The sequence below is a fragment of the Trichechus manatus genome, unplaced genomic scaffold (genome assembly GCF_000243295.1).
Source record: "Trichechus manatus latirostris isolate Lorelei unplaced genomic scaffold, TriManLat1.0 scaffold00021, whole genome shotgun sequence".
Taxonomy (NCBI): Eukaryota; Metazoa; Chordata; class Mammalia; order Sirenia; family Trichechidae; genus Trichechus; species Trichechus manatus.
The window spans coordinates 22,559,370-22,572,360 of NW_004443957.1; the positions used below are offsets into that span (position 1 = coordinate 22,559,370).

Sequence of the window (12,991 nt, forward strand, 5' to 3'; positions counted from 1 at the left end):
CTGCCCTTTTTTTCCAGAAATGGAAAAGTCAACCTTAAATTCATATGCAGTTGCAAAGGGCCTGAATAGCCAAAACAATCTTTAGAATGAACAAAGTAGGACTCAGACTTCTTGATTTCAATACATACTACAAAGCTCCAGTAATCAAAACAGTGTGGTACTGGTATAAGGACTGATGTATAGACCAATGAAATAGAACTGGAAGTCCAGAAATAAACCCATATTCTATGGCCAGATGATTTTTGGTAAGTGTACCAAGTCCATTCAGTGGAGAAAGAATAGCTCCTTCAACAAATGGCACTGGGACAACTGGATTTCCATGTGCAGAAGAATGAAGTTGGAACCACACCTTATACCATATATGCAAGTTAATTCAAAATGGATCAGTGACCAAAATATAAGAGCTAAAACCATCAAAGTCTTAGAAGAAAATGGGGGTACATCTTCAGGACCTTATATTTGGCAATGGATTCTTAGATATGACACCCAAAAAGGAGCAACACAAAAAAAAAATAAATTGGACTTAATCAAAATGTTTTTGCATAACTGGACATTTATCAAGAAACTGAAAAGACAACCTATAGAATGGGAGAAAACATTTGGAAATCGTATATATCTGATAAAGGTTTAATATCCAGAATAAAGAACTCCTACAATTAAAAGGCAACCCAATCAAAAAATGGGCCAAAGAGTTTAATGCAACAAAAGTGGAATAGTAGAAAACTAATAAAGGGCATCAACAGAAAATCTCAAGCTAACATCATACTTACTTGGTGATAGATTGGATGCTTACCTCTATATGACTTTGCTAGTAATGCTGTTAAAAATTCCCACAATCTTGGTTTCTTAAAACCACAGAAATTTACGCTCAGTTTTTGAGGCCAGAAGTCTGAACTCAGTGTTGGCAGGGTTGTTCCATCTGGAGGGTCTGAAGAAGAATTGCTTCTGTGCCTTTCTCCTACCTTTTGGTTACTGCTGGCAATTCTTCGGATTCCTTAGCTTGTGGACACATCACTCCAGTATGTGCCTTCATCTTCACATGGCCTTGCCCTCTGTATCTCTGTGTTGTGTCCTTCCCTCTTATAACACTCATCATTAGATTTACAGCCCATCCTAATCCAGGATAATCTCATCTCAAATTCCGTACCTTAATTCCATCTACGAAGACTTACTCCAAATAAGGTCATGTTCTGAGGTTCTTGTGTAGACATGCCTTTTGGATTTTTTTTTTTTTTTTTAAATTTAACAGTCCACTTTCTGATCCCCTAGAATTGACATCATCTCTTGTGTAAAATACATTTACCACAGCCCAGTATCTCCATTGCAAAAGCTGGACAATGAATAAGGAAGACCAAAGAAGAATTGAGGCCTTTGAATTATAGTGTTGGCAAAGAATATTGACTATATCACGGACTGCCAGAAGAACGAACAAATCTGTCTTGGAAGAAGTACGGCCAGAATGCTCATTAGAAGCAAGGATGGCGAGACTTCATCTCACATACTTTGGACATGTTATCAGGAAGGACCAGTCCCTGGAGAAGGACACTATGCTTTGTAGCAGGTCAGCAAAAAAGAGGAAGACCCTCGGCGAGACGGACTGACACAGTGGCTGCAACAATGGGCTCAGGCATAACTATTGTGGTGCTGGTGCAGGACCAGGCAGTGTTTCGTTCTGTTGTACATGAGGTCGCTATGGGTCAGAACCGACTCAACGGCAGCTAACAACACTTCCAAAAGTCTTAACCTATTTAGCATCAACTTCAAGTCCAATACATAACCTAAATACCATCAACTCAAAATATCCCCAATCTAATCATCTAAACTGGTTATGGGTGAGAGTTGGTATGATCCAAAATTTATTTCCATCTGTGGACCTGTGAAGTAGAAATGTGCTTCCAAAATACAGTGGTGGGACAGGCACAAGACATTCCCATTCCAAAAACAGTGAAATTGGAAGGAATAAAAGAGTCACTGGTTCCAACCAAATCAGAAATCCAGCAGGACAAATTCCATTAGGTTCAAGGCCTCAGAATAATCCTCTGTGGCTTGATGCCCTGCCCTCTGGGGCCATGAAAGCTCCATCCTCTAGGCCTATGGAGGCTGCATAAAATTAGAGCCTTTTAAAATATGGCTATTAATTTTGTTCCTGCCAAGAAAATTCTCCCTTAGTTTCTTGTGCTTTTGGAAATTTAAAGCTAGAAACCATAATTTTCTTTTGTAATTTCTTTAATTAGGAATAAATCCATTAGTCATAGTAGTCAAACTGACTGTGATTATTTTAGCAGAATGTAACTGTAGAAAAATTGTCTTCAGCATTCTCAAGTTATACTAAATTTCTTTCAAAAGAATTCCTTTAAATCTTTGACAATTTTCTTTCATTGTATATAGCATTTAATACTAATCTCTGCTTTGTTGTTGTTGGGTGCAGTCTAGTCAATTCCGACTCATAGTGACTCCATGTTATAGAGAACTGCCCCATAGAATTTTCTTGGCTGTAGTCTTTATGGAAGCAGATCACCAGGTCTTTCTCTTGAGGAGTCACTGGGTGGGCTGGAGCCACTGGGAGTGGTTCTTGGTTTACTTGATTGAAGGAAAATGGCTCACCAGTGGCTCATCTAAATTGGAGGTGAGATGCTAGAAATTCCATGATGTAATGCGGAGAAAGGAAATCAAAGGCTTAGCAGGCAGAATGTTGGAGAGGATTAATTATGTATGATCTGCTCACCATCCTCTAACTATATCCTTCATGAGAGCCCCGTCAACTCTCTACAAGACACTGAGAAATACACTGGTGAGCAGAGCACCAGTGCCCAGAAAGCTGCATGGGATGTCTGCATGCCACAGATACCAGTGAGAGACGCTTCATTTGAAATGGCCTCCCTGATTCAATAGGCATTTCCAAGACTGCTGTGTCAGAGACAAAGTAGTTCACTTAATTGCTAGACTAGAAATGTGGGCATGGTTATTATAACGGGCAGCAGGACCCACAGGGTAATCAGTATAGTCTGACAAGGATTTTCGGCCGTGGCTAACTGATCGATCACATGATCCATAAGACCAAAATGCATGAAGTTCCCATGTTCTTTATAAGTGAAAACTATAGGCCTGACTTGAGCTACTACTGAAGTCATGATCCCACATCCAACTCCCAGACTTGATTCAATTTAAATACCCAGAACCCTCTGAAAAATGACCCTACCATAACAACACAAGTATGTAGTATGTATCTTCCTTTCAGCCTTCCCCAAAGGAACCTGTGACCATTTACCAGAGCAATTATGTTAACGGGGGACAAAAATTCCTAGACATTTTGGGACTACTGAACTGGTTTCAATTCTAATTTCTGTGAACCAGGACATCACTAGTCTGTTCAGAGCCTTATGGAAGTCAGGTGATTAATGGAGTTATGACCCAATCTCACCACGGCAGCCTCAAACCCACCCCTTGGTTACTTCTCTCATTTCCTAAGTGTATGGCTATTGTGATAACAAGCAATCAACAGAGTCAACACACTGGATTCCTGACTGTGGAATAAGAACTGGTTTTAATGGAGGATACAACTGATGTCACTATTACAATATGGTCAACATTTGCAGTGTCCCAAATTACTATTATTATTATGCAACAAGGCTGCTAATGTGGAACTAGATGGCATTTTAAAGTATTTCTTCCTTTAGGGTGATGCAGTACAACATCACAAAGCGCCAAACTACTTCCTACCAAATTTTCTTGGGAATATTGACTTTATATGTGAAATTAATACACATGCACATATTTTTTAAATAAGAGTAAGTTACATGTTTCTGTCTCAATTTAGCCTCCTGGCATAAAACTCAATTTTATCATTGATCAATATAAGTCATGCTGAAAAGAATTTAGCAAAATTTGAGACTGATATTCAATTTAAGAATATGTTCTAAATCAGATGATCCAAGTGCCAGTTTGACTTCTGGATTTATACTAATTTTTCTTTTTAACTATACTAAACGAAATAATAACTAATAATTTTTATTTCTTTTTGTGCTCATTTGTGGGTTATAATTTTAACTCACAAGAACTAGAGAGTGGAGTTTTTCTTATGGTCATTATAGAAACTAATTTTCACTTCACCTATTCCTTTATTTTATTAAAATGTATGATTACACTAATTGGAGAAAGAAAAAATCACCTTGGAAATATGCTGTAATAATCGAGATGCTGATCTACATTCCTCCCCCCTAGCTTTTTTGTAGATGTCAAAGGAGTGCTTTTTTCTAATATAATGTATTTATAACACCCACCCTCCCTGCAAACTTCCAAACCAAACCCACTGCTGTCGAGTCAATTCCGACTCATAACGCCCCTACAGGACAGAGCAGAACTGCTCTATAGGGTTTCCAAGGAGTGGCTGGTGGATTTGAACTCCTGACCTTTTTGGTTAGCAGCTGAGCTCTTAATCACTGTACCACTAGGACTCCCCTCGCAAGCTTAATGGTTGTAAAAAAATTGCTTCCTCTAAGAAATACCTCAGTATAAATATGGATTAAACCCTTAAGGCAAAAACCTAAACTTTATACCAAATCCTTTCATCCAAAATACATTCAAATGAAGCAAGAATGATGTTTATTAATAGAAACAAAATATTTTTTTCAACTAATTTTTATAGTCATGTTAGCCTGGGCTGCTTATACAAAAAGAAATTAACACGTGTGCGCACACATACAAAACCAAAACCAAACAAAAAAACAACTCACTTCATAAGGTGACAACTTTTACTTCTGAGAGGTAGCACAATCAAGCGAATGAAGGTTGCACGTGCATTAAGTGAGGCATTTGAGATCACCCAACCTGTTTATTACAAAGTCTGTCCTCTTCAGAATTTCAGTGTTAACAATTAGAACAATAGTCTCAACGTTCTCTGACAAAATCTTACTCTGAAGTTTAATTATCTAGACCTTAAACTTATAAGAAAAATTTACTTCTATCAGGTAGGTATTTAATTTCTCAAAACCTAGTGATAAAAAAAAGTAATAAATTAAAAGATCAATGTAGAGAGAGGTGTGACTTCCTAAAATTGGAACATATTTTAACTATGTAATTGTGAAATATTAAGTTACCTGGTAGAATATTATTATCTACTCAGGGTCATTTTAATATTTAAAAGGCTTCTGGCATTATTTTGTATACTACAAATAGAAAAACATAAAAATAATAAATCAGCGTAAGAAGAGATGTGATATAGAATAGTAAAAGATGGCTTCTATAACATAAAATTCCAAACACTTTGCATGTGAAAATTTTCTGAGTTATTAAACAGTAGGGTGATCTCACTCAGAAACTTGGTTTTATATATGAAATGTTTTCATTAAAATTTTTAAAGTTTTCTTTAAAATAAGAAAAATTGGAAAGCATAGCTCCCAAACCAGCTAAGTTAGAAACTGCAAATTTGCTGAATGAAAACAGCACTGTTTTTATTTTTAAACTACTGAATTGAAAGTATAGAAAAAGAACTACAGTTGGCATAGAGAACTAGCAGGCCATCTACACAGACATCTGAGAATAAACTCCTCTCTACATTTACCATCTTCTGCAGCTGCTTGCTTCTGCTTTATCATTCACTGAGATTTCAACTCTGTCAGCTACTGTATCTTCAGATGCTGATTGGACTTGGCTCTCTGACTGTCCTCCAGTGTAGGTTGGGGTGCTGTACTTTAAAAGAATAGATTTAAATTGCACCAGAGGTGCATCTGTACGAACACCCATTGGGTCAAAATGAGTTCGGCTTACTCGAAAGCCTGCTTGAGAAAGACAGCACAAAAACTTTTTTAACCTGCAACATGGAAAGGAAAAAAAAATAAGGTTCTTATATTTGTATTTAAATCACACCATCATTAAAATATAAAATATACACTTTGCCATTCACTGGCTGTCTTACTTTGGCATATTCATTCCTTTAATGCTGTGTCTGTGGATATTGTAATAAAAGGGGGGATGTTCAGTAGTGGTATCAGCTTTTTGCCTCTTGGCTAAATTTGTGATCATTTCTTTACTTCTTCTCTTTCCTGAAACACACATATACACACAGGAAGTTATTTAGCATTCTCCCCAAATTTATAAAGCAAATACTATTTTTACAACTATATACTGTATCAAGTCAAAATCCTTTGACACAAACAATTTCAACCTATCTATCTAATCTTAATTCTTAAGATTCTAGGCTTCATGCACCGTAATATTTTCACTATCTTCCACCCATGAAATTTTAATATTTGACTGTTTTCTGAGTCTGAACTTTCTACCTTCTTCAAGCCTCAACTCAATTTCCATTTTCTGCAGGAAGACATTGTGAATTCTGGGACAATCACCTCAAAGATGTCATTATTACTAATACTACACTACTCAGAACTTAAGTTTTGTCATTTTTTTCTTTTCTTGTTTCATGTATGTAGTGTGTAAATGCTTTCTCTCCAAATTATACTCTAAGTTCCTGGGGATAATGTCCTTCATTTTTATACCTGCAAACTCTACTGAACACCCAGTATTGCATGCATGGTGTTATTAGATGCTGTCGAGTTGGTTTCGACTTATAGCGACCCTATGTACAACAGAATGAAACACCGCCTGGTCCTGTGCCATCCTCACAATCGTTGTTTGACCCCACTGTCGCAGCCACCGTGTCAATCCATCTCATAAAGGGTCTTCCTCTTTTTCACTGACCAAACATGATGTCCTTCTCCAGGGACTGGTCCCTCCTGATAACATGTCCAAACTACATGAGACAAAGCCTTGCCATCCTTGCTTCTAATGAGCATTCGGGCTGTACTTCTTCCAAGACAGATTTGTTCATTCTTCTGGCAGACCATGGTATCATTCAATATTCTTCGCCAACACCATAATTCAAAGGCATCAATTCTTCTTTGGTCTTCCTTATTCATTGTCCAGCTTTCATATGCATATGAGGCAATCGAAAACACCATGGCTTGGGTCAGGTGCACCTTAGTCCTTAAAGTGACATATTTGCTTTTCAACACATTAAAGAGGTCTTTGGCGGCACATCTGCCCAATGCAATATGTCATTCGATTTCCTGATTGCTGCTTTCATGGGCATTGATTGCAAATCCAAGTAAAATGAAATCCTTGAGAACTTCAGTTTTGTCTCCATTTATCATGATGTTGCTTATTGGTCCAACTGTGAGGATTTTTGTTTTCTTTATGTTGCAGGTGTAATCCCTACTGAAGGCTGTGATCTTTGATCTTCATCAGGAAGTGCTTCCTCTTCACTTTCAGCAAGCAAGGTTGTGTCATCTGTATATCAGCAAGCAAGGTTGAGTCCTCCTCCAATCCTGATGCCCTGTTCTTCTACATCTAGTCTAGTTTATTCGATTATTTGCTCAGCATACAGAGTGAATAAGTATGGTGAAACGATACAACCCTGATGCGCATCTTTCCTGACTTTAAACCATGCAATATCCCCTTGTTCTGTTCGAACAACTGCCTCTTTGTCTATGTACAGGTTCCTCATGAGCACAATTAAGTCTTCTGGAATTCCCATTTTTCACAATGTTATCCATAAATTTGTTATGATCCACAAAGACAAATGCCTCTGCATAGTCAGTAAAACACAGGCAAACATCTTTTTGGCATTCCCTGTTTTCAGCCAAGATCCATCTGACATCAGCAATGATATCCCTTGTTCCACGGCCTCTTCTTCTGAATCTGGCTTGAACTTTTGGCAGTTCCCTGTCAATGTACTGTTGCAACTGCTTTTGAATGATCTTCAACAAAATTTTACTTGTGTGTGACATTAATGATATTGTTCGATAATTCCTGCATTCTGTTGCATCGCCTTTCTTTGGAATGAGTACAAATATGGATCTTTTCCAGTCGGCTGGCCAGGTAGCTGTCTTCCAAATCTCTTGGCATAGACAAGTGAGCACCTCCAGCATGGCATCTGTTTGCTGAAACATCTCAACTGGTATTCTGTCAATTTCTGGGGCCTTGTTTTTTGCCAATGTCTTCAGTGCAGCTTGGACCTCCTTCCTTCAGTACCATCAGTTCTTGATCATATGCTACCTCTTGAAATGGCTGAACGTCGACCAATTCTTTTTCGTACAGTGACTCTGTGTATTCCTTCCATCTTCTTTTGATGCTTCCTGTGTTACTCAATATATTCCCTGTAGAATCCTTCAATATCGCAACGCGAGGCTTGAATTTTTTCTTCGGTTCTTTCAGTTTGAGAAATGCTGAGCGTGTTCTTCCCTTTTGGTTTTCTATCTCTAGGTCTTTGCACATTTCATTATAATACTTTACTTTGTCTTCTCGAGCTGCCCTTTGAAATCTTCTGTTTAGCTCTTTTACTTCATCATTTCCTCTTTTCACTTTAGCTACTCGATGTTCAAGAGTAAGTTTCAGAGTCTCTTCTGACATTCATTTTGGTCTTCCTTTTTTTCTGTCTTTTTAAGGACCTCTTGCTTTCTTCATGTATGATGTCCTTGATATCATTCCACAACTCATTTGGTCTTCAGTCATTAGCGTTCAATGTGTCAAATCTATTCTTGAGATGGTCTCAAAATTCAGGTGGGATACACTCAAGGTTGTACTTTGGCTCTCATGGACTTTTTCTAATTTTCTTCAGTTTCAACTCGAACTTGCATATGAGCAACTGATGGTTTGTTCCGCAGTCGGCCCCTGGCTTTTCCACTGCCTCTTTCCAAAGATGTAGTTGATTTGATTCCTCTGTATTTTATCTGGTGAGGTCCATGTGTACAGTCACTGTTTATGTTGCTGAAAAAAGGTATTTGCAATGAAGATGTCATTGGTCTTGCAAAATCTATCATGCGATCGCGGGTGTCATTTCTATCACCAAGGCCATATTTTCCAACTACCAGTCTTTCTTATTTGTTTCCAACTTCCACATTCCAATCACCAGTAATTATCAGTGCATCTTGATTGCATGTTTGATCAATTTCAGAGTGCAGAAGTTGGTAAAAATCTTCAATTACTTCATCTTTGACTTCAGTGGTTGGTGCGTAAATTTGAATAATGGTCGTATTAACTGGTCTTCTTTGCAGGTATATGGATATTATCCTATCACTAACAGCATCCTACTTCAGGACAGATCTTGAAATGTTCTTTTTGACAATGAATGTGACGCCATTCATTTTCAATTTGTCATTCCTGGCATAGTAGACCATATGATTATCTGATTCAAAATGGCCAATACCAGTCCATTTCAACTCAGTAATGCCTAGGATATCGATCTTTATGTGTTCCATTTCATTTTTGATGACCTCCAATTTTCCTAGATTCATACATCGTACATTCCATGTTCTGATTATTAATGGATGTTTGCAGCTGTTTCTCATTTTGAGTCGTGCCACATCAGCAAATGAGGATCCCGAAAGCTTGACTCCATCCACATCATTATGGTCGACTCTACTTTGAGAAGGCAGCTCTTCCTCAGTCATATTTTGAGTGCCCTTCCAACCTGAGGGGCTCATCTTCCAGCACTATATCAGACAATGTTCTGTTGCTATTCATAAGGTTTTTACTGGCCAAATTTTTCAGAAGTAGACTGCCAGGTCCTTCCTCCTAGTCTGTCTTGGTCTGGAAGCTCTGCTGAAACATGTCCACCAAGGGTAACCCTGCTAGTATTTGAAATACCAGCAGCAAAGCTTCCAGTATCACAGCAACACGCAAGTCACCGCAGTATGAAAAACTGACAGATGGTGAACTGCATACACAGTAGGTCCTCAATTAACACACAATAAAGAAAAACAAAACCAATGTCTGAAGAGGTTGGACACAGAAACTGATAAAGATGCAATGTATGATACTATTTCCTTCTTCTTAGCATAGTACTTAGTCTTTCAATTTTAAGTGAAAGGAGGCTAGCTAGTTAAGTTTCTACCATGTAGCCTTCTAAATACCACAAAAGGAAAACAACTGGGATATCCCACGTTACCATAATGAGATTTTACCCAAACGTTCAACTCTTGGTTATTTACACATAGAAGGCAAATTTGATGCATGAAAATTACAAATTTCATTCAAAGATAAATATAAATTATTGCTGAATTATTGTCTTTTTTTACATTAAAAAATTACAGCTTTAGACCCCCCCATTAAATTAGATTAGAAAAAACTTACACTCTCACGTGAAATATATAACAGGTGAATAGTGAAAGGATATATACTCAGATTTAGTAAAAGTTCTAGGAAAGTATGAAACTCAAAATCCAACAGAATACCTTAATAGTGACTATTATCAGCAGTGCATGGATCTTTTTTTGCCCGGTATTTTCCACTTATCATGGAAAGTTTTATGCACTGATAGACCAGTCTTACAATAATCATATAATTTTAGAGCTATAGAAGAGCGCATACAGATTAGTCTATTTTCCTTAATTTATATATGAGAAATGCTCAGAGATTTTAAATACTTTTAAGACTTATTTATGCCTTACTGAGTACTCTTTATAGCATGCCATAATGCCTCTTTTTCTTCCTTCTAACAGAGAAATTAAGTAGAATAAATTATATTTAAGCAATCTAAATGTTAGCAAACCTGTTAAAGATGTCAAATGAACATGACTGTTGCAAAAAGCAAGCAGTAGTTATTTAAGCCATATGCTATAAACAGGAGCTTATTTAAGTTTTCTCATCTTTGAAGGTTAACACTAAAATATTGAGCAACTAATACAAAATTACAGCTTATTATTACAAACACTCTGCTCTCTCAACCTTGACATTGTCTATATTCTTGTTTTTTTTATCTGCATCCAAACATATCTAGAATCTAAAGTTCTCTTCAAAAGCAAAACAAAACAAAACCTTAGATATTATAGCACTGACACACCCTTTTGATACGAATTCATGATAGAAAAAAATCTAATACTTAACTTTATCAAATATAATCTGATCTCATTTTAGTTCACATGGTTCTTTTCAAGATCTTATAGTACTTTCAGGAGATCACCTCATATTGACAGATGTGAACAAAGTACATGTTAATAGAAATTTTGAACTTTGTGAATGTCAGATAAACAAGTTTTACTATGATCATGTTGTCAATATGATGAAAATGCATTTTTAAGTAGGCTATCAAGGCAACCTCTTCTCTTTCTACCCTTCGGCTACTTTCTGTGTTGATAAATACATACGTGTATACATGTAAGTGTGCGTGTGTGTACTGAAATACATACCTTGTGCAATGTAATTATCTGTTGTGGTATCATCTGTAGTTTTAGTACATACACCATATTCTTCTAAAATGAAAACAAATGGGAATAGCAAAGTGTTTTATAAAAATGACATTAAGCAACAATTCAAAATATAAATAAATTCATGAAATTACATCCATACTGATTTTGTGAAAATACAAGAGATTCTATGACCAAAACAGGCTGCAAGAATTACTTTTTTAAACCATCTATAATAGCAGCTTCTTGTAAGAAAGCTACTTCTAAACTACTTACGGAAAAGCTAGCATATTTAACGACCCACCCTTAGATCAACAGACAGATAAGACTACAAAAGCCCATTTTTACTAAGGAGAAAATAAAGAAGACTTTACTGAGTGATAAACGCAAATCTATCTTCCATGTCTCAGTGGACATTACCAAAATGTATGGCCGCAATATTCTTAGAATTACCTAAGATTTCTTCTTCTAGAAAGCAGATATAAGGTAATAAGACAACAAAAGGCTTTCAGTGTTTTTGATTTTGTGAAATAAAAATAAAAATTACTTTAATAAATTCATTATTTATTTCAGGCTCTTGAGTACAAACCTGAAGAAAGCTATGTAATTAAAAAACAAAAAACGTTTAAAAAAATGATCAGACTTATTACAGGGGATTTACTTAAAGTATACTATTTATATTGTTTTTGATTATAAAATCAAATAAAGATGAAAAGGAAATAGTAATTTTGATAACTAATTTATAATCTAGTGTTTACCTTGCTTGCTGAGATTTGAAGATGTATGAACTGAAAACTGATTTTGAGGCGTACACTCTGATTCAAAGATTAATGTCTTTATTAGGGTCTGAACGTCATCTAAACCATAGTGAAGAGATTCAAATAACATTCTTTTGAGGAATCCAGTATTAAAAAGGGAACTTGACCTGAAAAAGAAAATATATTGAGAATTGGGTTTGGGAAATGTTTATTTAACAAAAAAAGTCTCCATAATTTAACAACTAAGGTAAGTAAGTAGGGTACAGGTAAATACTGAAACTCAAAAAGAATTTATGACTTAATTTAAAATTGTTTATTTTCTATTTGCCCACTATTGTTTTTTAATCATCTCAGTTCTCTAAGGTAGTGGGATTTGTCAAGAAAATGTCATTTATAGTAAACCAACAAGAATTACTGAGCCCTCATAAGGTATACAGCACTGTGGTATATAGTGATCAATGAGAGATCAATGTAAGATATACTAAAGGGAACTCAGAGTTGGGTTTGAAGGAGAGACTTCAAAGAGACAGAATTTGAACTGGAGGTGGGGTGGTAGAAGGAAGGTATTCTAGATGAGAATAAAGACATTAACAATGGCTTTGAGTGAGGAAATTATAAGGTACAGTTTAGAACTCAGTCCCTCCGTTCTGGCTCTGAATGTGCCACTAACTAATTTTTTTGGCCAGTTTTGACAAGCACTTAAAAACTTTGTGCCACAGTTTCTCATCTGTAAAATGAGGAAGTTGGGCTAGGTAGTCCTTCTGGGTCCAGTAACCTGCTATTCTTAATTTCCCCAGTCAAGATCAGTGAGTAGGATCAATTTGTAGCAGATGATACAGGTAAGGGAGCCATAGAAGATAAAACTGGCTAGGTCATTTTTTTTTCTTTCAGATAAATACTTTAATGCAATATTTAAAAAAAATAAAAATCAATGTAAAAGATCTATAATGAACAAAATATCAATTTTTAAAATAAAGACACGAACAGTGCTGTGACAAGCCATATTGGATGATGAGGTAAAAAAAAAATATCAGTACAAAGTCCTTCCCCTTT

General features: G+C 36.3%; 1 protein-coding gene across 4 annotated transcripts in view; it reads right to left on the reverse strand.

Annotated features, from left to right (window-relative positions):
- Window positions 1-4,622: 4,622 nt before the first annotated feature.
- Window positions 4,623-12,991, reverse strand: part of TRMT1L (tRNA methyltransferase 1 like) — a 47,506-nt gene continuing 39,137 nt past the window's right edge. For all 4 annotated transcript variants that reach the window (XM_023728132.1, XM_023728131.1, XM_012554508.2 and 1 more), the window contains exons 13-16: window positions 11,939-12,105; window positions 11,184-11,246; window positions 5,915-6,041; window positions 4,623-5,809 (exon numbers count right to left, since the gene is read on the reverse strand). In XM_023728132.1, the coding sequence (XP_023583900.1) occupies window positions 5,557-5,809; window positions 5,915-6,041; window positions 11,184-11,246; window positions 11,939-12,105 (610 nt within the window). In that variant the 3' untranslated portion in view covers window positions 4,623-5,556. The remainder of the gene's footprint in view (window positions 5,810-5,914; window positions 6,042-11,183; window positions 11,247-11,938; window positions 12,106-12,991) is intronic.